Raw genomic sequence first — 27,947 nt, forward strand, 5'->3', positions numbered from 1 at the left:
TCCTTGCAGTGGAGACATGAGCCATGTCTGACATTTGACATCTAAATTTTCTGACAATTAAAATTTTCTGAAAGTCTTATTACCATTTTAAAAGAAATGTTTAAACAAATGTTTCCCCCTAGCCAGTAGTACATTGTCTCTGGGAGATAACCATCTTCCTTTAATTTCATTAAATTTATAAAATCTGTCTCAATGTCGTTTTTTTTTCCTCTCTAAAATGCATCGAATGTCTGCTCCATAACTCAAGTCATTCTGTTTTCAGATTACTAAGATTACCTTCCCCATCTTTTTACATCCCCATGGTGCAGGAGGTCCGTTTCAAAAGTTAAAAACCAAGGTCACAGAACTAGTAGGTGGCAGTGTCATATATAATTCAATCTCAGCTTTTCTGAATCCTCATGTAGTGCATTTCCTGTTCCTGTCACCAGATTACAAAACAATACTAGAGAGGAAGACGGCAAACTATTACAATGTTCACTACATACTTACATCATCTTAAGTCACATCTGTTCATGTTTTTATGATGGTATTTAATAGGACTAAAGCTATGATACATTTTGAGCACAAATTTGATACACTTAAAAACAGCCAATATGCAAAAATATCCATTTGTTCAACAGATACTAAACATCCATGCTGGTAGGTAATGTGTCAGGCAGTTGATGAACAGTAGAGAAGACATGGTCCTTGTACTTTTCCAGTCCTGTGGACTGCTGACCAACACTTAGAGGTTTAAATGGTTTCTTTTGTGACAGGTGAAAGGCTGTTTGTTCTATGTTGAACCAATAATAGTGAAACTGCATTCTGATGACCTTAAAAACTCCAGTCTAGGACATAAGACCCTTATAAATGTCTTACTTCCAATTCATTCTCAAGTGTGAGGTATATCAGAGAAACCACACAAGGACTGTTGGCTCTGCTAATGTGAACTCTATTCTTTCAAAGGAAAGAAGTACTGTGTCCTTTTATTCTAAATGAGACATCAAAAGTTAGTATGTTACCGACATGACACTGAAAATCTAAGCTGAATGCAGCCAGAAACTCCAAAGTAAACAATACAGAATGCCACATAAAACCCCAACTCTGTCGCACAGAAGCACTGTTTTTACAAGGACTTGATGTTTAGGTTATTTCATTTTCCACTGTCTTGGGAAGAACTTCCTGCTATTGCAAAAGCAACTAAATATGAATAGTGACTGAGAGAAAATAAAAGAACTTGCACAAAGTTTTTAATTCAAAGATACATCAGTTTGTTCTCTAGTCCTTTAGAGAAGCCAACAGAAATACTTTGACAGGTTTATGTTTGACTTTGAAAAGCATCACCACCTTTGTGTACTGAAAGAAAAATTTATTTAAATATGGCTTGTTGGTCCCGTACTTCATCTACCGGTGTAATCCCTGCTGTTTACAAATAGAAATGTCTATTTCTATTAATCTGAATAACGGATGCATATTGTAATTTTTAAAGCAGATAGTAAACTTTTCTGTAGGTCTTGTGAGATTTCATCTTGTCATAGGGCAAACACTATTTTACAAAGTGTAAAATAATGCTTCATTTTTTAAAGTTGAGGTGAAGAACCTGAACAACTAAATAACAAAGCTGCAGAGGCAATGAAATGTAACCTCATGATCTGTTTATGCTCTCTGCCTTTCCCTTAGGCCAGGGTAGCTTCACCTGCTACAGTGGAAAACAGAAACTGCTAAAAAGCCTGAAAATAAAATGTTCTAAACCCAAATCCCAGAGTATTTTAGTAGGCTTAGCATCTTTAAAGCATTTTAAGAAAAGTACTAATTGCCCAACTACAACAGCTCCAAAGAAAAGCTCTGCTTTCTCTTAAGACTTGTTCCATTCTATTCACACCTTTTGCTATCTAGGGTGAAGAGATTTACACCAAACTTCACTTTTATTAATACTATTTTTCTCTCAAAGCAAGTTCTTCATGCTGACATGTCCACTGTCAGGAAGCACTGGCAGCACTACTAATCACCTTCAGTCTTTGCATCACCAAGGAGATCTTTCTCCATCTTGTTCTGAAGGATGAACAAAAGTTTGAGGTGTACGTTTCAGAAGATAAACTGCAGCATGAAGACCCCCTATGTTGACCCAGACGGTATGTACCTTCCGCCATAGGTGTCCCATTCCAGATAATGCCTGTGTACACACAAAAAGTAGAAAAGTAATTAGCTGATAACTGCTTCTCTACCAACCAGGGGTCTTAGTAAGAAACACTGGGAGAAAACAAATCTTATTGAAATATCCCCAAGTGTACTTAAAAAGGTCCTAAAGTTGTCATGGGCTGAGTTTTCAAGCTAACGTACAGCACCTTGATAAAGCATTTCTTATCCTGGGTCAGTAGTACAGCTTGGCCTGTCCCTGGCCTACAGACACGGCTCATCTCCCGTAGGCAAGCTGGATAAAGGTTCCAGTTTCTCTTCTTGGAGCCCATCCTATAAAAGAAGGTCTAATGAGTCACTTACTTTTGCAAAAAATAAGTATCTAGGACTATATGAAATGAGAAGTTACTAAAAGCTCATTATCATTGCAATAAGAAAGTCCTGAGGTATGAAAAATAGTTGCCTTCTAGAGCCAGAGCTTTGTCATTACATGTCAATGAAATGATTAGATTTAGTAAGTTTTTAGAATTCTGAATGGGATGAACTGGTTACGGAAAAGATTTGACAACTATAATAGTTATGTTAATAGTTATGTAAGTTGTCCCCTTAATGAGTATAAGCAATCATTATGTAAATGAAACCAGTGATTAAAAAATATCCTGATAACCAAGTTTTCCTCAACCTTTCTCTGAAGTATTAATGTAATTCAACAAGGGGCTACAAAGTGGATAAACCTGTGATGGTCAGGATCAAAGTGTAGTTAATACATTCCTGAGTTCTCAGAAGAAACAAAATGGGTGAATCTATCATACTGTTACATTCTTAAGTGAAAAACTGTTAAGTCTGCTAAAAGAAACAAGATTTCTGACAGAATAAGCTCAAGGAAAATACAACAGATTTAGAAGACAAGTGGGTACTAATATAACAAATGAAAGTAAAATTAATTTTTTTACAAGTCCCACCTTTTTCCAAATGGCATGTCTGTTACAATAATGTCCACAGAGCCAGTTCTTAGTGGTAAGTTGCAGATATCCCACTGAATAGTATCTATGGGCAAGCCCCAGGACAGTTTGCTGTGGCAACAAAAGAAAAGGTGCTTCAACATATCCTGAAGGATGAAATTTTAAAAGACTTTTCTTCTGAAGAGACTGCTGTAAAATACAAAAACTAAAATAATATCAATGACAACATCAACAACTTAGTAAAAATTTTTGAAGTAGCAGGTAGGCAGAAAGCATAGGTCATAAGCTAAAACTTTTATAATGACAGTCCGTAAGAAACAAGTAAATTAAAAAATTAGTTAAGGTTGGTTTTCAAAAGATGTCTATATCTGTTTCATCTATAATTTAAGAAGACAGATTAAGGGGAAAAGACCGTTAACACAAAGAACTGTACACAACTTGAAAACAACGTTGAGGTAGTTAATTACATAACTGATGATGTAAAAACATTGTTGATGAAACATACACTGGAAAAAACCAGAACACTAAAGAGAAAAAAGCTGATGAGGTGACACATCTGAAGGATAAAGTTTGGTAAGTCTACACAGCAATAAAAGGAGACCTAAAGAAACATGTAAAATTAGGAAATATAGAGGTACTGGTCTTAAGATTAAAAAACATGTATCATACTATAAAAAAACAAGAGAACAAAAAAGTTAACATCAAAAAAATAATGACAGAAGGCAGAATGAATATAATAATATAAATGATTTAAATCCTCCCCATTAAGGCAAAGGTACTAGTTTAAGACAAAATTAAAACAGGTAATAATAATGCACAGGCTAAAAATTAAAAGCAAAGATGATGAGCAGAAATTAAATGTAATATTGATATTTAATAAAGAATTTAAGGAAAAATAAAATGCAATAGAGGTAATCACTACATAATAGGAAAAAATACAGATATTAAAAATATGTGTTACACTCACAAGCACCAATAGCTGCAATAAAACAAAAAAGGCAAAAAATATTAAAAGTCAATGTAAGATTAGGACTTCCCTGGTCCAGTGGTAAAGAATCTGCCTTCCAATGCAGGGGATGTGGCTTTGATCCCTGGTTGGGGAACTAAGATCCCACATGCTGTGGGGCAACTAAGCCCACATTGCCACAACTACTGAGCTCCTGTGCCTCGACGAGAGAGCCCACATGCCACAAACTCACAGCTAGAGAGAGAAAAATCTACACACCACAACTAGAGAGAGTCCCGCTCACCACAATGAAATATCCCGCCTACCACAATGAAGACCCCGCATGCTGCAACTAAGACCCGATGCAGCCAAATAAATAATAAATAAATATTTTTTAAAAAATCAAGGTAAGATTGATAGAAATAGTACAGGTTGAACAGACAAAAAGTGAAGATGCAGAGGATATGAAAACCAAATATAAAATATTCAGAAAATAGAAAAATTATTTGCTTAAAAGTATCAGATTTCAAAGAAACCCTAGTCATGTACGCCTCAGGAAAAAATCTCAAAATATAAAACAATATACCATAAAAATTCATTAATCACAATAAAAAATAATATAAAAATAAACTAAAAGCTTTTAACTACTTATGTATAAAAAATGATGTAAACTATTGGTCCTCAAAGTTGGGCCACAGACCAGCACCATCAACATCACTGGGAAGCTTGCCAGGAAATGCAGACCCTCAGGTCCCATCCGAAACCTACTGAATCAGAATCTGTGCGTAGTTAACAGGTTCCCCAGGTGATTCATTTGCACATTAAAGTGTGAAAAGCACTGTCCTAAACAATTAGATCAGAGAGAATCAAAGTATATAACCAACCATTTAGAAAGTAACCAAAACAGAGATTTATCAAAATCTATAGGATATGGTCAACAGGAGTACTTACCATAAAAGTCAGCTCCAGTAAAAACTTTTATTAAAAAGAAGACATTTACAGCATATAACTTAAGATTTTAGATAACAAATGAAAAGACCTCAATAGGAAATAGGAATAAAAAACAAAAAGCATCAAGCATAAAACCACAGAATAGTATATGAAAAAACAAAGCACTGGCAATCAAAAGGGAAAAAAAAAACTAGCATAGAAAAGAGGATAGGCAATATACAGACATAAAATAATATTAAGGCATACCATGTATAAATAATAAATATGAAATTTGCATAAAATGAACAAATATTCTTAAAAACAACTGATTTCTACTTACAAATATAAACCTCACATTAAGGGTCATGGAGGCAGCTGTGAGGTCAATCATGGGATATAACGACTTCCTGTGCTCCTGGATATGAAGCACCTGTAAGGCCTAACAAATCTGCTTACCGCTACATATTTCTGCCACTTTATAAGAAAATGAAGGACTCCAAGCAGAGGAGACCAGAGAAACAATTTTGTGATGAGGCCTCTCGTAGGAAACTGCAGACCAAGTGCTATTTCAACCAATTCTTCCCAAAGACAGCTGAGACTGAAAGAATGGTGAAAGGCTGGCACAGATGGTGTGTCGTCAATGCAATTTGTAGCAATGGGCTAGGGCTTAAGGTACTATAGCAACATACATCTCAGGATGGGAAGTTTCCCAGAGGCTAACAGACTTTCAATGCACAGATATCAAAGGGATATGGTTGAAGGACCCTGGAATATGTTGCTTGGAGAAGAGAGGATGTGGAGAGCTGGGATGGAGGGAGAGGAGGGCTGGTAGCCCTTCAAATATGCCCTTCAAATATCTGATGTTAATCATCACTGTGACACAGAGATAAGATTTTTCTTTATGGACTCAAGTGGAAGAAAAAACCCAGATCTGTACAAGGTACAGGGAAAGATTCAAGTTCCCTAAAAGATATGACTAGCACTCAAAGCTGTGCTAAGCTGGAATCAACCGCCTTCAGAGTCATAAGAGGTATTTATACAGGCTGGAGGACCATTGGTCAGGATCTCCTACAGGACATTTAGGGACTGTAGGGACAGCTTTCAGGTCTTTTCCAACTCAGATTTAAGTGCCAAATAACAGAGGAAAGGCCAAATAAACTAATATTTCTGTACAATGGAATACTCTGCAGTCATTAAAAAACAGATTGAATAAAAACAAAAAGCGTTTGAAAAAATTTTAATGTTTTCAACTGTTTAACTGCATTAGAAAATATTAATATTTTAATATGTACTTGCTTTACAAGAACCTAGAAATCTTGAATTGAGAAAATGATTACAAACCGTGTCTATGTGTCAGTCTGAGTTATGAATGAATTAGGTCCTGGGGCCCATGTGGTCTTGTAAGACTACAATCATCAAAAGTGGTCCTGAAGCATACTAACAAGAGGACATGAAAGCTAATACGTGTGGGATATGCAAATATTTGAATATTAGATTATTTTTCCCCCGGTATTTCTCTAATCCTTATAGCATGTAGCAGAGGATTGAGTTCCTTGTTTGTGTTCAATTAAGTTTCAGATATGAGAGTGCACCGCTGCCACTTCTGTCCTCTTCCCCGACAGCTAGGAGGACAGCTAGGGCCCCTTCTCTCACCCCCTTCACAGGGTGCCTTCTCCAAACTACATCACTTATTCAATACTAAAACATTTCCAGAGAAAAGACCACTAGTCACTTAAGAGCAGTCTTGTGCCTCTGTTAAACCCCCAGCTGGATGCCTGCATGCACTAATGGAAAACTTATGAAATTAAAATGAATCTATGCAGTTCTTCCACTACATGGGAAAAAAGATATCTGAATAAGGAAAGAAAAAGGAAGACAGAAATAAAAATAGTTGCATTAGGGTGGGGGAAATAATAGTTAAATTTAAAATATTTTAAAAATACAAATTAGTTTCAATCAACTTTTAAAATTTAAATGGAGTCTCAATATATTCATTTGGCTATAACACTGTCACAATACACTGGGTGTATTAGTTCATAAAGCCAATATGCAAAGTGATTATCGGACTTCCCTGGTGTTGCAGTGGTTAAGAATCTGCCTGCCAATGCAGGGGACACAGGTTTGATCCTGGTCCAGGAAGATCCCACATGCTGCAGAGCAACTAAGCCTGTGCACCACAACTACTGAGCCTGTGCTCTAGAGCCCGCAAGCCACAACTACTGAGCCCACGTGCCACAGCTACTGAAGCCCAGGTGCCTAGAGCCCGTGCTCTGCAACAAGAGAAGCCACCTCAATGAGAAGCCCGTGCACCACAATGAAGAGTAGCCCCCGTCTGCCGCAACTAGAGAAAGCCTGTGTGCAGCAACGAAGACCCCACGCAGCCAAAAAGAAATAAATAATTAATTTAAAAAAAGAAAACTGATTATCTAAGTCTAAGAGATGCTACAAAATCTTTTAAGTTAAAATTTTACCCTTCTTTCACTTGGCTCTTGGTCAATAAAGATGAGATGTTATTTGCTGCTCTATTCACAGCCAACGGATTATTATCACCAGCAATGTGATAACAGTTAGACCATTCTGTAGCCCCCTAAAAGACAAGAGTATATATGAAAACAAGTAGCAAACTGCAAAAAAAAAAAAAACCAAAAAATGATTAAAGGTAAAATCATTTCAATCACTTGTCAATAAACAAGACAATCCAATCCAATCCAATAATCCAGTGCTTTTCTAAAGTGGCAAAATACTGCATGCTGTCAACTTTGCTATTCCCCTTGCTTGAAATGCCCTCCTGTTCTGTTTGCTGAACTCTTACTCATCTCTCAAGGCCCAGCTCAAATGTCGTGCTCTCTGTGACATCAAGCACAACTCTCCAAGCTGTCTCTCATTTGCCCCTCCAAAAGCACTCTGTACATGTATCTGCCACTGCACTTGCTCTCTTTTTAATTATTTCTATACCTGTCTGCCGCTCAACACGTCTGGGAACTCCTGAAGGATAGGTCTGGTATGTCACTCAGTCCCTCACCCAGCAGTGTCTGCCACACAGTAGGCATTACAGACTTTAAATACAAACGTAGTTTGAAGACGTTAACCAAATCAAACTGACCAATCTATATCCTTTTGTGATTATGGAATTTTTATATAATCCGATAACCTGGAATATTTGAGAATTTAAAGTGTAGTCTCTATTATATAGGCTTTTGAATGATAACCACCATATTCTTGAAAGGATTTTGTCATTTAAAAAAAAATAAATTTATTTACTTTATTTATTTTTGGCTGTGTTGGGTCTTCGTTGCTGCACACGGGCTTCCTCTAGTTGCTGCAAGCGGAGGCTACTCTCTGTTGTGGTGCGCAGGCTCCTCATTGCGGTGGCTTCTCTTGTTGTGGAGCACGGGCTCTAGGTGCGCGGGCTTCAGTAGTTGTGGCGCTCAGGCTCAGTAGTTGTGGCTTGCGGGCTCTAGAGTGCAGGCTCAGTAGTTGTGGTGCACGGGCTTAGTTGCTCCGTGGCATGTGGGATCTTCCCGGACCAGGGCTCAAACCCATGTCCCCTGCACTGGCAGGTGGATTCTTAACCACTGCGCTACCAGGGAAACCCAGGATTTTGTAATTTTAAATCAAAAACATGTCAGCAGAACAGAAATACTGAGCTTTCCATATTATTTGTGCAATGAGGTGACATACTACCCTAGGCCTGAACAATGTTCTATGCAGATTAACAGAAGGTTTCTGACATGAAAGCAGAGACAGTTCTGCCCTTGGTTTAGGGATGAGTAACAAACACCTCTTCCTTGGTAAACAGTAATACCCCCATATCTATGGATACAGGGCTTCTTAGCTTTTTCTTTTGCCCAGACCCTTGAGGGTAATGGAGAAGGGTGATGTAGGGAGGATGATGTAGAGTTTGACGAAAGCCTCTCTGGTGATTCTGATTGCCCAGTATTCATTTTTTCTTCTAAACCTATTGAGATTTTCAGCCCCTGAAAGAGATGGGTTTTATAGTACTTCCAAGTTTTAAAGGCAGTATTATAAATCAAATACTTTATACTTTGGTGAACAAACTGTCTATATACCCTTTCCTTTCATAATTTCATTCATTTTGATCATATACCAACTTAGGTTTCTCCATATTGACATCCTCATGCCTACCCCTACATGGAAATGCCGCAAACATTTTCTTTTTATCTTTTTCTTTTTTTTTGGTGGGGCTGGGAGCTCTTCTGGTCTCTCTCTAGCTCTGTTGTATATTTCTTGACATGTAGTGACGTTCACTGCTATTCCAGACAATAGACACATCATAGTTTAATGCTAGAGAAGCACACTCTGCTTTGTTCCCAGAATTCTTTGTGACAACAACTGAGTTTTCTCTGTGTGGCTCTTTAGCCAGAGTAAATTTCTCTAGCTGACACTAGCAGAAAACAGCAGTCATCTAGACTACTATGATTTCCTACTGGGATTCTAATTCCCAGATAGCCGATGTCATTTTCTAATTGCAGTCTGGATTATTTTTCCCTTTGTGGGTTGTTTTGGACTTGCTCATCTGTCCAGTTTCTGCTTAGTCACAGAATCTGTAGTATCTCCCTGCAGTTTATTCCCATTGGCTTTACGTATACTCTACGTAAAGCAATTTTTTACAAATTTAATTTTAAATTTAATTTAAATTTTTTACAAATTTAAGCAATTTTACTGCCGCCCTCTTCCAAATTATTTATTATAAAAGTTTAGATAATATTGATTCAATAATACAGATTCAAGGAGACTCTCCTGTTAAATGTTCTCCAATTAGAAAATGCCTTTCTATTTCTTGCTTTGCTTTCGGCAGTTTTTGAGTCCTCTCAATGTCATGGTATTTTCTGAAAACTCTGTAACCTTGCTAGACTTCCTAACAAACCTAACTAATGGTCACAGGCTTCCCCATCTTACAAGAACCTAGGAGGATGAAGAAGCATAGTCTCACTTTATAGAGATGAAATGCCCTCCTCCAGTTCATGCTTGTACCTTCAATTATCTTTTGTGTTCAAGTCTACCAGTTTGTCTGTTACAGAAATGGGACTCACCAGTTTGTAATTCTCAGCCTCCTCTGTATTCCGGTGACTAAACATGACTCATAACCTAAATCTAGTCCTTGGCTATTTGTAATAAGTGGCTACATCCTTATCACAAAAGTTCCAGCTTTACTAGTGTAATTCACTCAAAACTCTTGGGTCCATGGACCTAACCTTGGTGATTTCATTATGTCTAATTTACCCATGAGTTCTAGAACATTCTGGATGTATCACTTCCTTATCTAAAAGCTAAAGAAGGGCTCCCCTGGTGGTGCAGCAGTTAAGAATCCGCCTGCCAATGCAGGGGACCCAGGTTAGAGCCCTGGCCTGGGAAGATCCCACATGCCACGGAGCAACTAAGGCTGTGCACCACAACTACTGAGTCTGTGCTCTAGAGCTCGCAAACCACAACTACTGAGCCCACGTGCCACAACTACTGAAGCCCACGCGCCTAGAGCCCATGCTCCGCAACAAGGGAAGCCACCGCAATAAGAAGCCCGCACACCGCAACAAAGAATAGCCCCCGCTGGCCACAGCTAGAGAAAACCCATGCACCGCAACAAAGACCCAATGCAGACAAAAATAAAACTAAAAAAATAATAAATAAATAAATAAATAAATAAAAGCTAAAGAAAAGTTATTACCTCAATTGATATTGCTCCTGTTCCACACATCGGATCAACTATTATATCAGTAGGCTGAGGAGCACAGAGCCTAGAGAAGAAAGAAAACAGCCTATGTGAACAGACAAGACTTCCACAACGACTATTCCTAAAGCTGTAAGATCAAAGGCCTGTTATGCTAGCATGAAGAAACAACTGATATTTATTTTAAAAATCAATTTGTAATTACATGTTGACTCTATATCCTAGCACTTAAAAAAACAAAAACATTACATATAACTAAAAGTCCCCTTCGACTACCATCCAAAATCCTATTTCACTTCCAAATGGAAATAGCTTCTAGATCTTTTAATATATGTGTGTATATGCTTTTAGAAAACACATGTTATTTTGTATACAGACCTGTGTTGTTACATTTAAAACAACTCAAATGTGTCAAGTAGAACATGTATCAATATAAGTTTACTGGAAATTATTCATTCAGTATTCCTTTCCTAATTAATTCAATTTTAAAGATAATAACATTGCTATAAAATAACTGCTTTACTTTGAGCACTTAGTATTTGCCAGGCATGGATTTAAGCTCTTTGCATGCATTATCTCTTTTAATCCTTTTAACAATCTTGTGAGATAGGTTACTATTATTATTCTCATTTACAGATAAGCTGATGCAAACCTGACCATGGACACAAAGCTAGTAGGTGACAGAGTCAGGATTAGAGGCATTACTGTTAGTGGCTTAAATGTTACCTCTTCTATGATACATCCCCTCCTCAGACAGGTGACAAGGTTTCTCTTTCCTTCTTTTGTCCTACTATTCTTTCCATGTTCTATTATGGTTCTCCCCGACAAAACTGAGATTCTTGGGGACTAGCTCTGGATTCTTTTTGTAATACCTGTCCAGCTCTACTTCTCCATTCCTGCCCCTCAACACATGGCAACAGAATCCTTGGCAACCCTCTTGGTAGTAAGCAACCCTGTACTCCCAGCCACTGCTGCTGGGTCTGGGTGAACACATGACTGAAACTATGTCAACCAGATTCTCTCTTCTAAGACATGGGAACAAAGAGCTAGAAGACCTAGGCAGTATGGGGCTGGCTGGTTATTTAAAATTGGAAATACATAAATTTAGATGATGGGCAGCCATTTGCACAGATGAGCAGAGACAAGAACCCGTAGGCTCCCAGGGTAGATAAAAGTGACTGTCTAGGTTTCTGGTGCTTTTCTAACACCTGGTTCCTACCCTTCTTAAGATATGGCTTTTAGTTTTTCTGTGGATTTCCCAAGACTTCTCAGTATCTTGCCAGTAATTCCCTCTCCCACACAATCATCACTTTTTTTAAATCTTAAACTAGCTTACTTAGGTTTCTAACAGTTCCACCCAAAATAACTCTCCATATCCCTGGCTCCTACCATAATGCCTGGCAGTAGATAATAAACGTTTGTTAAATGAATGAAGACTAGGAACTCTTCCTTAATCAAACGGGTGCAGTTTTCTATTGTTGTCATTGAATTGACAGGTTCCAATTGTATTGAACTAGGACTCCATGGATGAGCAGGGTAAAAGAGGAAGCAAAGATTGGAGAAGGAAATACAATTAACTACCAGGCTATGCCAGGCACCATACGTAATAGGTATTTTTCATCTGTTTTTGCAATTTACTCCTCACTAATAATCCTTTAAGTCTAATATCAAACCCATTTTGCAGTCTGGCAAACAGAAACCTAGAGAAAACAACTCGACCTAGTGGTGGAAAGAAACACCCAATCAAAGGGAAAAGGGCAAAGGAGAAAGAAAGTTATGTCTTGCTCTTGGAAAATTTTCCATGTGAGTATAAAATTTTAAAACATAAGCCCAATCAAAGGGAAAAGGGCAAAGGCGAAAGAAAGTTATGTCTTGCTCTTGGAAAATTTTCCATGTGAGTATAAAATTTTAAAACATAAGTAAAAGCTCTCTGTGTTCACTTATACATTATACACATTAAAAAAAATCTCTGCTTTCATCTGCTTCACTGCATAGAAATGAAACAAAGCAGAATTTGTTCTAGTTCCCAACAAGCAGTATATCCTTTCTAAACAGAAACGTGATAACCACGTTCAAGAGGCAGATGAAAACTATTGTTCTCATTTTAAAATCAAGAAGATTGAGATAGTAATTAAGTGATATTTTCAGGATCTCAAAGAATCAACATTGGATACAAAGAAAGAGAGCTTTAGCTTTTTATCCTGTTCCTTAACTACTAGATTCTAACACAGTACCTCACAAAAAATTACATTTTGAAGGGAAAATTCAAACCAAGTTGTCACTTTCATCTACATGGCAAACCCATTCTCTTACCTGAGCATCCCATAGGCAAGAGTAGATCTAAGAGTTGTGGGTCCAAAATGTGTGATATTTCTTCGGTGGAGACTCTCTTCTGTCAATGCAATGCCCACAACAATTTCATTATCATGGATATTCAAAAGAACCTATAAAATAAGAATAAAATAGTTTTAGGGTTATTCGAACTGTACTTATCACTAAGATTTTAAAATTTGAGGCTTTATTAATTTTTGTTACTTTATTACTGAGGTATACTTTGCATACAGTAAAATGCACAAATCTTAAGTGTGCAGTGCAGTAATTTTTACATATAAATGCTGTGTAACCACCATCATATAAAGATATATAGTTTTTCTTGCCCTCTGTCAATACCCACTACAAATTATCATTAATCTGACCACTACCATGATAAACTACTTTGTCTTTTTTTGAGCTTCATATAAATGAAATCATTTAAGAATATTGTATTTAAAAAATTTTTAATCTATTTTATTCTCCTTTTAATTCACTGTATTCACAAGTTAGCTATAACCAGATTCCCCCCGAATTTTTATAAGAGAAACACATTTTGAAGGTTTTTAATATGCATTTTTAAATTTTTTAACTTTTTTGGAAAAAATTCCAAACATCCAGAAATGCTTACCAGAACACTGGCACAACGAACTCTTAAGTATGCTCTTCACTTAGATTAACCAACTGTTAACGATGGGCCACATTTGCTTTAACACCTATTATTTTTTTAGTACTTTTTAAAACTTGACTCAAGTAATGTCTGTGAAAGAATGTTCCTTTTTGGTCTTAGTTATAGTTTTTCTAACACACAGTTACCCAATATATACTATTCAAACAAAAATAAAAGTTGAAATAAAATGTGTTCTGCAATCTTCCACCTAAAATTTCCTCATCATGATCTTAACAGCAGCAGCTAACACTTACCTAGCTATACGCAAACCACTGTTCTACACACTTTATATTTGTTACCTCATTTCATAGCCACACCCTCTGAGCTAGGAATTATTATCCTCCTTTTATAGATAAGGAAATTAAGGCACAAAGAGGTCAGTTTACTTGCCCAAAGTTATACAGCTTGTAAACTAGGATTTAAATCCATGTAGTATGGCTCCAGAACCTGTACTCTGAGCTCCCATGCTAACTTCTGGACATCACTGTTCTGGTTAGCCTATTCATTCTCATAACAGCTGTTACAAGAAAAAAAAGAATGGGGACTTGTTCTTCTGATTTGATATGCAAAAAAAAAAAGTTAGAGAGAACAGGCAACTTGCCCCAGATTCAAGTGTCCCAAAAGCAACTGTAAATGACTTCTTGGTGAAAACGTCAGCTGCTAGGGGCCTTTTAAGCTGTCAGAGATGGAAAGACTTGTTAGTATGGCTCACATGTGAATCACCCTTATAGTAGAATATTGAGACCAAGGAGGGTAAGCATGCTAAAAAGAGGTATCTGGATTTGGGAATCTAGCAGAATTTAAGAAAGAGGACAGCTGGCTCTAGCATGAGTATTAGCAATGATGTCCTGATTTTAGAAGGTCGAGGTTTGTTTTAAAAATGTATTCCATGTCAGGGCTTCCCTGGTGGTGCAGTGGTTGAGAGTCCGCCTGCCGATGCAGGGGACGCAGGTTCGTGCCCCAGTCCGGGAGGATCCCACATGCCGCAGAGCGGCTGGGCCCGTGAGCCATGGCCGCTGGGCCTGCACGTCCGGAGCCTGTGCTCCGCAACGGGAGAGGCCACAGCAGCGAGAGGCCCGCGTACTGCAAAAAAAAAAATATATATATATATATATATATTCCACTTCAGAAGCAAAGTCTGAAACCAAGACACACAAAATTGTTGTTTTAATTCTTTTGAATTTTATAATCTGAAAGTCCATATAATGTTGTAAAAAGCACTAGATTAGAAATTAGAAAATTCAAGTCTTAATAGCTCCCATCTATTAAGCATGTAGTATAGACCAGGTATCACACCAGATACTTAAAATGTATAATCTCATTTAACCTTCAGGACACACAGGTATAAACTTTTATTGGCTCCATTTGAAACAGAGGCTCAGAGAAAATAACTTGTCCAAAGTTACACAGTTAGGGAGTCAAAAGTTGGATCTAGATCTGTCTCAATAGCCCATGCTCTTGTTAATGATACCCTACAGTTTTCTTTCTTTGTGACATCTTTGTCTGGTTCTGGTATCAGGATGATGGTGGCCTCATAGAATGAGTTTGGGAGTGTTCCTCCCTCTGCTATATTTTGGAAGAGTTTGAGAAGGATAGGTGTTAGATCTTCTCTAAATGTTTGATAGAATTCGCCTGTGAAGCCATCTGGTCCTGAGCTTTTGTTTGTTGGAAGATTTTTTTTTTTTTTTTTTTTTTTTTTTTGCAGTATGCGGGCCCCTCACTGCTGTGGCCTCTCCCGTTGCGGAGCACAGGCTCCGGACGCGCAGGCCCAGCGGCCACGGCTCACGGGCCCAGCCGCTCCGCGGCATGTGGGATCTTCCCAGACTGGGGCACGAACCCGTGTCCCCTGCATCGGCAGGCGGACTCTCAACCACTGCGCCACCAGGGAAGCCCTGTTGGAAGATTTTTAATCACAGTTTCAATTTCAGTGCTTGTGATTGTCTGTTCATATTTTCTATTTCTTCCTGGTTCAGTCTCGGAAGGTTGTGCATTTCTAAGAATTTGTCCATTTCTTCCACGTTGTCCATTTTACTGGCATAGAGTTGCTTGTAGTAATCTCTCATGATCCTTTGTATCTCTGCAGTGTCAGTTGTTACTTCTTTTTCATTTCTATTGATTTGGGTCTTCTCCCTTGTTTTCTTGATGAGTCTGGCTAATGGTTTCTCAATTTCGTTCATCTTCTCAAAGAACCAGCTTTTAGTTTTATTGATCTTAGCTATCGTTTCCTTCATTTCTTTTTCATTTATTTCTGATCTGATCTTTATGATTTATTTCCTTCTGCTAACTTTGGGGGTGTTTTTGTACTTCTTCCTCTAATTGCTTTAGGTGGAAGGTTAGGTTGTTTATTTGAGATGTTTCTTGTTTCTTAAGGTAGGATTGTATTGCTATAAATTTTGCTCTTAGAACTGCTTTTGCTGCATCCCATAGGTTTTGAGTCATCGTGTAGACATTTCTCCAAAGATATACAGATTGCCAACAAACACATGAAAGAATGCTCAACATCATTAATCATTAGAGAAATGCAAATCAAAAACTACAATGAGATATCATCTCACACCGGTCAGAATGGCCATCATCAAAAAATCTACAAACAGGGCTTCCCTGGTGGCGCAGTGGTTAAGAGTCCGCCTGCCGATGCAGGGGACACGGGTTCGTGCCCCGGTCCGGGAAGATCCCACATGCCGTGGAGTGACTGGGCCCGTGAGCCATGGCCGCTGAGCCTGCGCGTCTGGAGCCTGTGCTCCACAATGGGAGAGGCCACAACAGTGAGAGGCCCATGTACCAAAAAAAAAAAAAATCTACAAACAATAAATGCTGGAGAGGGTGTGGAGAAAAGGGAACCCTCTTGTACTGTTGGTGGGAATGTAAATTGATACAGCCACTATGGAGAACAGTATGGAGGTTCCTTAAAAAACTAAAAATAGAACTACCATACGACCCAGCAATCCCACTACTGGGCATATACCCTGAGAAAACCATAATTCAAAAAGAGTCATGTACCATAATGTTCACTGCAGCTCTATTTACAATAGCCAGGACATGGAAGCAACCTAAGTGTCCATCGACAGATGAATGGATAAAGAAGATGTGGCACATATATACAATGGAATATTACTCAGCCATAAAAAGAAATGAAATTGAGTTATTTGTAGTGAGGTGGATGGACCTAGAGTCTGTCATACAGAGTGAAGTAAGTTAGAAAGAGAAAAACAAATACCGTATGCTAACACATATATATGGAATCTAAGAAAAAAAAAATGGTCATGAAGAACCTAGGGGCAAGATGGGAACTAGAGAACGGACTTGAGGATATGGGGAGGGGGAAGGGTAAGCTGGGACAAAGTGAGAGAGTGGCATGGACATATATACACTACCAAATGTAAAATAGATACGTAGTGGGAAACCGCCGCATAGCACAGGGAGATCAGCTTGGTGCTTTGTGACCACCTAGGGGGTGGGATAGGGAGGGTGGGAGGGAGGGAGACGCAAGAGGGAAGAGATATGGGGATACATGTATATGTATAACTGATTCATTTTGTTATAAAGCAGAAACTAACACACCATTGTAAAGCAATTATACTCCAATAAAGATGTTAAAAAAAAAAAGATACCCTATTAGCTTTGTGGCCTCAGTTTAATTGTCCATAAGGTTGGGTTAGTCTTGAAAATTCTACACATTTATAATGATAGCCTTCTTGAATCATCACAGTAAGAGCCTGCACTTACCTCCACATCAAAGTTGGTCATGTCAGCCTTCCACTTAAAATAATCTTGAACAGCACCCCCAAAATCTCTTGCCGCCTCATTTGAGGAAAAGCAATGTTTCTCTCCTGCCCTGTTGCATGTGACTCTAAACTTCAGCACTTCAGGATCAGTTTCTTCTTTTGAGCTTTCCTCAGTCTCATCTTTGCAAGATGTCAAATCATCACCTACTAATGTTGATATCTCTTCTTTGATGGCTGAATTTTCATAATAGTCTAAGATCTGTGAATCTAAGACATTGTTAGTGAACTCTTTTTTGACATCTCTCTCATCTGTTTTGTCTCCTTGTCCACTTTCAATCTTCTCTTTACTTGAATTCTGATTTATCTTTTTGTGCTTTGTTTTTTTTTTCTTGAAACATGTGTTAATTTTCCATACTTTTAAAGGGTCTGACCATGGAAGCTTCCCAGCCAAGTCCTCAAAATCCTTTAGAACTTCCTCCTATAAAAGAGAGAATGAAATCCATTCATTTCATTCATTTCTCATCACTTTAATTGAACAAATAAACCCCTACTTTGCGTACAGACTACATTAATTGTTATGTTGGGGGTGGCAGGAGTACAGGACAAAAGAGTAAATAATATAATGTCTGCAACTGAGGAAATTAAAGTCTCGCTGAAAATTAAGATTTACACAAATTAAGGCTACTACAGAATAATACAAGACAGAATGGTAGATCAGAGGCTGGGATTCAAGAATAAAATATAAGCAAATAAGGAACTATTAACAGTGGTTACCTCCAGTGAGGGGAAATGAGGGGATGAAAGACAGGGGAGGGAGGGCAGCTTACCTCTCACTGACTTCCTTTTGAATTTTGTGCTGGGTATACATATTAACTATTTTTGAAAAGAAAAAACCCAAACCTTAAGCAGTTAAAAATGTATCTATCCAATTTCTAAATAGTATCTAAGTCATCCTTTAGAAAAGTAAATCTGATCATGCTTAAAGCCCCTCAACAGCCTCCCATTACACCCCCCAAAATTTAACTTCCTTAAAAAGCCCAAACAACCCGACTCTTGCCTGTGTCTCTTTTTTTCCTTTTTTTTTTTTTTTTTTTGTGGTACGCGGGCCTCTCACCGCTGTGGCCTCTCCCGCTGCGGAGCACAGGCTCCGGATGCGCAGGCTCAGCAGCCTGGCTCACGGGCCCAGCCGCTCCGCGGCATGTGGGATCCTCCCGCACCGGGGCATGAACCCGTGTCCCCTGCATTGGCAGGCGGACTCTCAAGCACTGCGCTACCAGGGAAGCCCTTGCCTGTGTCTCTTACATCACTTCAGGATCATTCTCTCCCTAGCTTCATACCTCTGCTTGGAAGGTATTTGCTTCATATGGCCTCTCTGCATTGCTGGTTCTCTTCTCATTATTTAACAGCAATTTAAAAGGCACATCCTTTGAGAGACCTGCTCTACTTAAAGTAATCCTCTCAAGTCATTCTTTTCTCATTTTATTTTCTTTAGAGAACTTAACATTATCTAAAGTTATTAGGTTTAGGCTCCTCCCAGAAGGTAAGCACAGGGTGGAAAGACCTTAGCTGTCTTGACCATTGCTATAAACCCCACATCTAGAGCAGTGTCTGGCGTAAAAAAGGTGCTCAGTAAATAGCTAATGGATGTGTGGTTAAATGTGAAAATGGGTGGTACAGAGCCGTGCTGTCCAATTCAGCAGCCACTAGTCACATACAGCTACTGAAATATTTTAAATGATTTAAAATTAAAAATTCAGTTTCTCAGTCGTATTAGCTCAACTTCACATGGCTATCCTGCTGGACAGCATAAACAGACAACATTTCCATCAGAAGTTCTGGTGCAGAGCGCTCGCGCAGACAGTATATGTTCCTGAAGATCCAAGTAGAAAGAAATCAGTGCTGACTGATGGAGCTGAAACTTGAATTGGAAGTGAGTGAAGACTCTAATACTACTTGAAACCTGACGAAATAATGGTAATTTCAGGTTGGGCAAATTCAATTTTATTTACAAACAATTTCCATATAAAGGGCATCTATAGGACTTGTAGGTTTAACATGGTGGGATAACACTGGTACACCCCTTTCTTTCTTCAGAAAGCACTCTAAAAGAAAAGAACAATAGAAATACCAGCTCTATCCTAATAGAATCTACAGGATATCTAACCTAGAAACAGAACCTAAGAATTCTAACATAAGAATTCCCAGGTTCAGTGAAGGTAAAGCAGAGGTGCAGGAAGACACCCAAGGGAGGATGACTACAGATCTCAGACGAAGGGGAGAGCAGTCTGCAGAGCACGAGGAAGTAAACTCTTCCCTGGAACAGCGGGGAAGAAGCACGTGCACTGAGAGGGAGCGTCCCTGGATCTTGTTCGTACCCAGCAGCAGCAGAGGAGAGAAATGGAGGCTGAACAAGGAATCTCCAGACATGCTCTATTTGCTGGAAACAGAGTAGAGATGGGGAGAGATACTCTACATTGTGAATAACCCTGAAGCTGCTGAATGCTTCCGGCTAGGGAGAAGTAATGGTTAAAAGAACTCATTAAGTGGTATGGAAATTACACCTCAATAAAGCTATTTAAAAAAAAAGGAAGAGAACTCATTCACCGCAACCTTTTGTCAAAAGGAACTTCACAGTGAACCAGGGGGATTTCTTGCTAGCTTGGAACAGTTCCTGAACCTCCTATAAACAGTAGGCCCAAGAGGAACTACCTCATTCAAAGATAAGCAATTATCAAAAGTTATCAGCACCAGATTTACATGAATGGAGAAAAGGGACAGAAAAACAAACAGCGGACAAAAACCAGTGACCAGAAAGACACTGCCACAGAGCAGCTGAAAACCATGATCAAAGATGTTGACATGACATCAAAAAATGTAATAAGGAGATACTTTTGCAAAATAAGAGCTCAAAGAAGAGATATAAAAGCAGGAAAAAGATGAGGGGAGCCGCCAGAAGGAGATGAAGCAGAATCTTGTCAATTTCAAAGAAAAAGTGGAATAAAAAAACAAACCACTGCAAAAATGAAGACCATATTGAAAGCACCACATATAAAAGCCACCGCTGAAAACACAGGGATGTGAAGAAAAGTAAAGCAAATACAATAAAAATGAGCAAAAATTTTAAAAAGGATTAGAGAGGACATGATAAAACATCAAAGACAGTCAAAGAGATCCCACTGTATGTATAACTGGTTTATCCCTGATGAAGGGAGTTAAAATAAACAAAACATACTAAAAAAATAATTCAAGAAAACTTTCAAGAAACATAAATGGAAGTGAATTTCTCTACAGACTGACATGTCTTAACTGGAATTAGCAACAAGGAGATGTACCCCGGTGAACTTCAAAGATTGAAAAAAAAATCATCTGGGCATCAAGCAAAAATAACAAGAAAGCAACAAATAAGGAGGAAAAATAACAGGATAACTTCAGAATTCTCCATGGCAACATTTCATGCTAGAAGAGAACAAACATTGTCTATGATATTCTTAAGGAAAGAAAGCGTGACTCCAAATTTTAAACCCAAACTATTAATCAAACAGAAAGGTGAAAGACAAACATTTGTGAACTCATGCCAGTCAAGAGATAAAAACTGTAACAAAAGGACAGGCAGTGTGCCTATAATCAATTTAACTATAGGACTAAAATGAAAACAAATACAGGGATTATGACTGCAAAACAGAATGTAAATGTTACAAAGTGGCCTGTCCTTAGAGGGGAAAGGGAACAGAAGATGAGAAGTAAGTTAAGCACACTGATATCCTCTTCTCTGGTACCCCAAGGTCAAAGGATAGAAATTAACGCTTAGCAGAGGAAGTGCAAAACACAGGCAGTTTGGTGCTTCCAGAATATAATCTCAGTGACTTTTCATGCAGCATTAAAGCCTTTTTGGGTTTCATCCAATCTTTAAAATAAATAAATAAAGATGATTTTTTAAAAAGTATATTTAAAGGATTTAAAGGCATGTGGTTCAACACTAAGAAAAATTATAAAACTGGAAGGTGAAAGGGAAGGAAGAGAGATGTGGGAAATATGCCAATTTCATCACTGCTCTTAGTAGGGATTCAAAAATACTGTGGAAACAGTAGATTAAGCTTTATTTATAAAGGTAACAGCTAGAGAGCAAATACAAGCCTTCCAAATATTTTAGAACACATGCACGGGGAAAATGCAAAGAAAACACATAACATAAATTTTTAAAAAGAAAGAAAAAGAAAGCAGAAGGTGTGTAGCATAAATGTGACAGAACCAAGATCAAACATTTCTGTCATGTCAATAAACATCAATGGGATAAAATTATTAAAAAGAAAAATGACCCTCAGACTGAATATGTACAAGGGTGTACATAGGATGTTCATTGCACTACTGTAATAGCAAGACTGTGAAAAATCCTAATGTCCTAAAATGGGACCAATTAAATTGTGATACAGTCAAATCCAACAATGATATTGCCATGATCTCCAAGATAAATGAGAAAAAACACAGCACAGGACAGTATGTATGTCATACTTCCATTTGTGTAAATATGTAAATAAAATACACATATACATAAAATATCTCTAGAAGGATATCTCAGAAATTGGTAATAGTTGTTGCCTCCAAGGAGGGAAACACGTGGTATGAAAACAAGGGAATACTTTGCACTGTATATCTTTTCAGTCTTTACAGTTTTGCTCTAAGTACATGTATAAACTAGCTTAAAAAAATTTAAATCACAGATGTTAGCCTTTTTTTAAATCAGTTAATAAAAAGGCTAATAAAATTCATGATATCATCTGAATATTTAAAAATAAGAGAACCCATTAGAATGCTTAAACTAACAGGCTTTTATAAGCCATGAGAAAGTATAAGGTAACAAAGAAAAACTGATGGTCAACAGAATGAAAACTAGAAGCCAGTGTTTAAAAACACGGTTTTAGGGCTTCCCTGGTGGCGCAGTGGTTGAGAGTCCGCCTGCCGATGCAGGGGACACGGGTTCGTGCCCTGGTCCGGGAAGATCCCACATGCCGCGGAGCGGCTAGGCCCGTGAGCCATGGCCACTGGGCCTGCGTGTCCGGAGCCTGTGCTTCGCGACAGGAGAGGCCACAACAGTGAGAGGCCTGCGTACCGCAAAAAAAAAAAAAAAAAAAAAAAAAAAAAAACCCAAGGTTTTATTGGGGGCATGTTCCAAATTAAGTCCACAAAGTGAAGGGCTTAACAAATTCTCATGGTCATACACAAGAGAAGTTGCCCTTGCAGAGGTTTCAAAATCTACCTTAGGGCTTCCCTGGTGGCGCAGTAGTTAAGAATCCACCTGCCAGTGCAGGGGACACAGGTTCATGCCCTGGTCCGGGCAGATCCCACATGCCATGGAGCAACTAAGCCCATGTGCCACAACTACTGAGCCCGGGTGCCACAACTACTGAAGCCCATGCACCTAGAGCCCGGGCTCCGCAACAAGAAAAGCCACCGCAATGAGAAGCCCGTGCACCACAACGAAGAGTAGCCCCCGCTCGCCACAACTAGAGAAAGCCCGTGTGCAACAACAAAGACCCAATGCAGCCAAAAGTAAAATAAATAAATAAATTTAAAAAAAAATAAATAAAAGGTGAAATTATTTTTTAAAAAAAGAAAGAAAATCTGCCTTAATCCCTGCTGCTCTTCTTCTGGGACTTCCACCAGTAATATCTTTTGCAGTTACTTACAAGGCAACTCTGAATACCTGGCTCATATAGAACCATTCCATAGTAGCAAATTCACCTCCAAAAACACTCAAAATAATACAAATTCTAAGATGACAAAAACATAGTAATTGAAGAAGATATTAATAACACCCTAGTAGGTTAGAGGCAAGAATTTAAGATGGACACTTATAGTTTTAAAAAATATGTTAACACTTATTCATGTATAGAAATGACTATCACAATTTTGAAATACTTAAGAGCAAAAACTGTCAGTACCCTGCCTGTTATTTACTAGTTTTATAGATATAATATGGTTGGCAATGGCCATCAGAAGGCTGAAGGGTTATAAAACTAGTGTTAGCAAGTTACATTTTTAGTTAATAAAATTATCATCTATTTTGAGTCTCAATTCTTTTAGGTCTGTTTTTTTCTAGGTTGGGGGTTCATATCAATTTGACTGGTTTTTGAAATCAACCTGTTGTCAATAAATAAAAATTAGAGAATTAGGCAGCACATCACAACTTTAAAAAAGATTATTTCTAATAGAGGCAATAAAACTGAAAGAAAAAAGTTTTCAAGCATTTGACTCTGGAAACCAGACCAAAAAGCAATCAGGAAAAACAACAAAGACTCACTGTGATCTATTTTCAGCCTTCAGCTTAGGCAGCGTCTCAATATTTAGGAATCAGATGCTAAATACAAGTTGGGGACAAAGCTGTTATCCTAACAACTGAAGGAGTATTTAGATATTACTTTGGCTTTATTTCAAAACACAAGCTAGAGAAGAAAGCAGGGCAAAAGGAGCATGGTGAGAGAAAGTGTTATTTGTAGATGACACAAACTGTCACCTACTCTGGTTCACAGCCTAGAAGCAATTCTATTTTGAAACCATATACATCAGCAAAGCTCATCTAAGGTGTCCATCTTTTGTAAGAAAGTCAAACAGTTTTTTCTATTTCTTATAAGTTTTTCAATATTGATTTTTATTTCTTTGTTGTTATTCTTTCATCTTTTTAGAAAATGGAATACAATCAACATATAATATTACTTTAGTCTCAGGTGTACACATAATGATTCAGTATTTGTTTACATTGCAAAATGATCACCACAAGTCTAGTTAACATCTGTCACCATACCGTTAAAATTTTTTTTTCTTGTGACGAGAACTTTTTTTTTTTTTTTTTTGCGGTACGTGGGCCTCTCACTGCTGTGGCCTCTCCCGTTGCAGAGCACAGGCTCCGGACGTGCAGGCTCAGTGGCCATGGCTCACGGGCCCAGCCGCTCCGCGGCATGTGGGATCTTCCCAGACCAGGGCACGAACCCGCGTCCCCTGCATCGGCAGGCGGACTCTCAACCACTGCACCACCAGGGAAGCCCAATGACGAGAACTTTTAAGACCTACTATCTTAGCAATTTGCAAATGTGCAATACAGTATTATTAATTACAGTCACCATACTGTACATTATAGCCCCAGGACTTACTTATAACTGGAAATCTGTACCTGTTGACTCCCTTCACCCATTCCCCACCCCCTGCAATAATGATTTTTAAAAGCAACTTTTGTGATGGACTATCAATAAATCTCTGGATTTTACTGTATAAGTCTCCCAGTATTCTATATTATAAAAGCAGCAGTAATGTTAAACGATACACAGAATGTGAAAAGTGGAAATAATCTCTTTGGGAAGATGGCTGAAAATCAGCTACTGCGTTTGGGATAGCTCACCTTTGTTTCTTTGAACTGGTAATCCTTAAACTCCTGAACAACCACAAATAAGTTATCAACTGATCTCAGACAGTGAACCTGGGGAGGGAAAAAAATGTTAGAAACAAATTTCTGCAAAAGCTTTTGAAGCGCATAAACTATCAACATTTAAATATAAAAATTAGGTACAAAGATTTTAAAGCAGCTAATACCTATAATGTGTATTTAAAAATTTTCCCAGCTTCTGTTCCTCTACAGAAAAGGAAAAAAGACAGATGGCAGGATAGAAGCTTGAAGTGTTATGTGGGTAACATGGGTTTGGGGGGAAGGGAGAGATGAAGACAGTGAAGTGGGGCTTTATACTGCCCTCATGGCTCTCTGGGGTACTGTATAGGGTTTGAGCTCCAGCTCTGTGATTATTAGCTAAGCAACCCTGTGCAAATTACTTACTCCTAAGTTCAATTTTAGGAATAAAATTAATTAATCCTTAATTAATGAGGATAATGGTAGGGCCTATCTTTACAAAGCTGCTGAGTTATTAACTAAAACACTGGATGAAAAATACTTGCTTACCAATTCATCCCACAGATATGTAGTGGGTGTCTACTATATGCCAGATACTAAGAGCTTGGGAGACACTGACCAAAAAAAAGAAAAAAAAAACAAACAGGCAACAATCCCTGCCCTCACGTTGCTTATGTAGCGATGAGATACAGCTTAGCTTTTACTTTAGTGGGATGGCAGTTTGCTGACCTTCACTTCTCACCTTCAGTGATTCCTAATTATTTTTGAGCAAGAATAAATTTGATACAGATAAAAAGAAAAATCTCTCCCTTTATGCTTCACCACTGAAGTCTAAACTTCAGCTAGATGCTGAAGTAAATAAATTCTAAGAGGCGTAGCAGATACTAAGAATTTCTTCATAAGTCTCACAGGATCCTTTCTGGTGAATTCATCCTCAGGAAATATTAGGATCACTTCTAAAAAATATAGCAAACCTAGTAGTCACACTTACAAATCAGTACCCAATGGAAAATGCAGTAATACTTTAAAATTACCTGATTTGGGGCAGAGCAAAGAAAAGCAATAAGGATTCCAGAGAGGTCTGTAAACTAGAAAGTAACCATAAAATGATCTATTTAGAAAACTATTTTAAACATTGCTTCATTCAAACCTGAGCCAGACTTTCCACTGAAATGTCAAAATATATCTTGCCCCGGTCTCTGCTGATTTTGCACGATGACCCCAATTTCTCTCTCACTTCATCTGCAGCTGTTTGCTCAAAACCAGTAGGCACGGTGGCTCCAATAGTGACTTGGAGATGTTCAGACTCACTTCTGAGGTCACTTTCTGTCACTTGTATAGACCTCTGGTTCTCATGAAGGTTCACATCCTGGAGCTGGTTAGTGGCTTCTTGAACATCAGACATATTGGCAGTGCTTCCAAGGTCCTGAATATAGTCCCTTTAAAAGTAGTACAGAAAAGAAAAATACATAATGCCTAAACGTTATCACCTCTTATTTCAACTATAACTAAAAACATCTGCTTTGGAGGTCTGGCAGAACAACGCAACACAACTGAATCAGTATTCACCGAAGATAAAAGGACTGAATAACATGGGTACAAAGTGGAGGATATAAAATATTATTAAACAAGCAATACAGATACTGTGGAAGAAAAGGAGACAGACGAGTATTTCCACAGCATGCAATGTTTGGTTTGGGATCAACCTATCTTGATGATAGACATCGCATAACTACAACAGTTAATCCCAAAACAGAAGTTGCTAGAACACATTCAAAAATATTTCTGAAAAAAAAAAAAAAAAAAAAATATTTCTGCATCTAGTCCTTTTTCAGCTAGCAGTTAAGAACATGGGGCTTTGGAATTTCAGACCTGGGTCTGAATTCTTGCCCTCACCATTCAGAGGCTGAATGACCTAAAACAAGTTTATTCTCCATTGCCTCAACTTCCTCATCTGCCAAATGGGAACTGAATAATGCCTCTCTCTTAGAGTTGCTGTAAGACTTCAGTGGGAATAGCATACTGCCAGGCCCATGATTAAAACTTGCTAATTAAGGATATCTATCTTCCTCCTTGAAATGGATAGTGATTCATGCATTAAAAAATGATTAACTGAGCATCTACCATCTAGTGACTACAAATATTTGAATGCCTAGGACAGGACAGGCTCTGGGATGCTTGGATGGGCATCAAGAGACCTGTGAACTACCTTAACCAGTAAGCCAAATTTCCTTTATCTGAGCTTTTGGTAGGGTGGGGGACGGGGTGGAGTAGGAGGGACTAGAGAGCTGGGTGGGAGGTGGAGATTAATAGTTCTCGGCAGATTTTCAAAGTTTTGTGAGCCAAAACAACTTAAGTAGGCCCAGAGTACCTACACAGTTCTTGTTCTGTACCCGGGACAGGCGACAGTGTCTAACACAAATAGAAGTCAGTTCCTGCCATTAAGGAGCTCACAATCACTGTGATACGACCTCCATCTGCTAAATAAGGCAGCTGAAGCCCACGAAAGGTCGTATCCTACCACGGTCAGAGAGCCAACCAGTGGCGCAGGCTAGAATGAAACCCACGTCTCCCGACTCCCACCCCCAGGGCCCTAATCACAGGATCCCGGGGAGCAGGTGAAGCCCAGGGAAAGGTAGCGAGAAGGGCTCCACCGTGGATCGGGCTGAAGTGCAGCCAGTCTCCGGCCCGGGTCGCAAGACGAAGGCCGCCCTTCCCTGCCGAGGGTCAGCAGCGCCCCACCGGGCCACTCCCACCCGCCGCCCGGTTACCTGCCGCCAGCGAATACCCTTCCGGCTCCCGGTGCCGCGACGCCTGCGCGCCCAGGTCACCCCGCCGGAAGCCGCCTCGGTGCCCCGGAAACGGAAGTCTGGTGGCGCGGTTACAGCGGCTCCGCGTTAGGGGTGGGCGCCGGTGCGAGGTCGCTGAGGAAAGGCCCTGCGTGTAAAGGTCTGTGCGCTGGGGCGCGCAGTACTTGGTGGTTGGCTCCAGCGGTTGCGGACAGGCGCCTCAGCAAGCTGAACCGGGGAGGCCGCGGTCCTCGTCTCCAGTCGTCATTGTAGCTAACTTTAGAGAGCGCTTAGCGGCGCTGGCACTGAGTAAGCGCTTCACACGCGTCATTTAATTTGTTCCAATAACTCTCAAGTGGCAGGGGCCACCCCTCTTAGAGCCAGGGAAACTGAGTCTCACAGACGTTAAGTATCTTGC

The 27,947-nt window shown here is 39.0% G+C and overlaps 1 protein-coding gene and 1 long non-coding RNA gene across 4 annotated transcripts in view; one reads left to right on the forward strand and one right to left on the reverse strand.

Annotated features, from left to right (window-relative positions):
- Nucleotides 1-1,212: 1,212 nt before the first annotated feature.
- Nucleotides 1,213-27,597, reverse strand: THUMPD3 (THUMP domain 3 tRNA guanosine methyltransferase). 3 transcript variants are annotated; one of them, XM_081245047.1, is made up of 10 exons: nucleotides 27,512-27,597; nucleotides 25,891-26,179; nucleotides 24,738-24,815; nucleotides 17,349-17,825; nucleotides 12,956-13,086; nucleotides 10,640-10,709; nucleotides 7,425-7,540; nucleotides 3,078-3,188; nucleotides 2,325-2,448; nucleotides 1,213-2,152 (listed from the first exon to the last, which is right to left on the reverse strand). In XM_081245047.1, the coding sequence occupies exons 2-10, from the start codon at nucleotides 26,143-26,145 to the stop codon at nucleotides 2,003-2,005; spliced, it is 1,512 nt and encodes a 503-aa protein (XP_081101173.1). In that variant the 5' UTR covers nucleotides 26,146-26,179; nucleotides 27,512-27,597; the 3' UTR covers nucleotides 1,213-2,002. The 3 variants fall into 3 exon arrangements, with proteins under 3 accessions (XP_081101173.1, XP_081101175.1, XP_081101174.1); XM_081245049.1 differs by lacking the exon at nucleotides 27,512-27,597 and adding an exon at nucleotides 27,395-27,489; XM_081245048.1 differs by lacking the exon at nucleotides 27,512-27,597 and adding an exon at nucleotides 27,116-27,178.
- Nucleotides 27,516-27,947, forward strand: part of LOC308623116 — a 47,921-nt gene continuing 47,489 nt past the window's right edge. Inside the window, exon 1 of the long non-coding RNA XR_014016745.1 lies at nucleotides 27,516-27,838. This is a non-coding gene — a long non-coding RNA (uncharacterized lncRNA). The remainder of the gene's footprint in view (nucleotides 27,839-27,947) is intronic.

The sequence above is a fragment of the Mesoplodon bidens genome (assembly GCF_964165515.1).
Source record: "Mesoplodon bidens genome assembly, chromosome: 10".
NCBI classification, from domain to species: domain Eukaryota; kingdom Metazoa; phylum Chordata; class Mammalia; order Artiodactyla; family Ziphiidae; genus Mesoplodon; species Mesoplodon bidens.

Excerpts from the sequence above, each read along its gene's own strand:
- THUMPD3 (XM_081245047.1), bottom strand. The coding sequence starts at position 26,145 with ATGTCTGATGTTCAAGAAGCCACTAACCAGCTCCAGGATGTGAACCTT. Across the intron at positions 24,816-25,890 it reads CAGTGGAAAGTCTGGCTCAG|GTTCACTGTCTGAGATCAGT; the intron begins GTTTGAATGAAG and ends TTCCCTCCCCAG. Across the intron at positions 10,710-12,955 it reads CTTGCCTATGGGATGCTCAG|GCTCTGTGCTCCTCAGCCTA; the intron begins GTAAGAGAATGG and ends TTTCTTCTCTAG.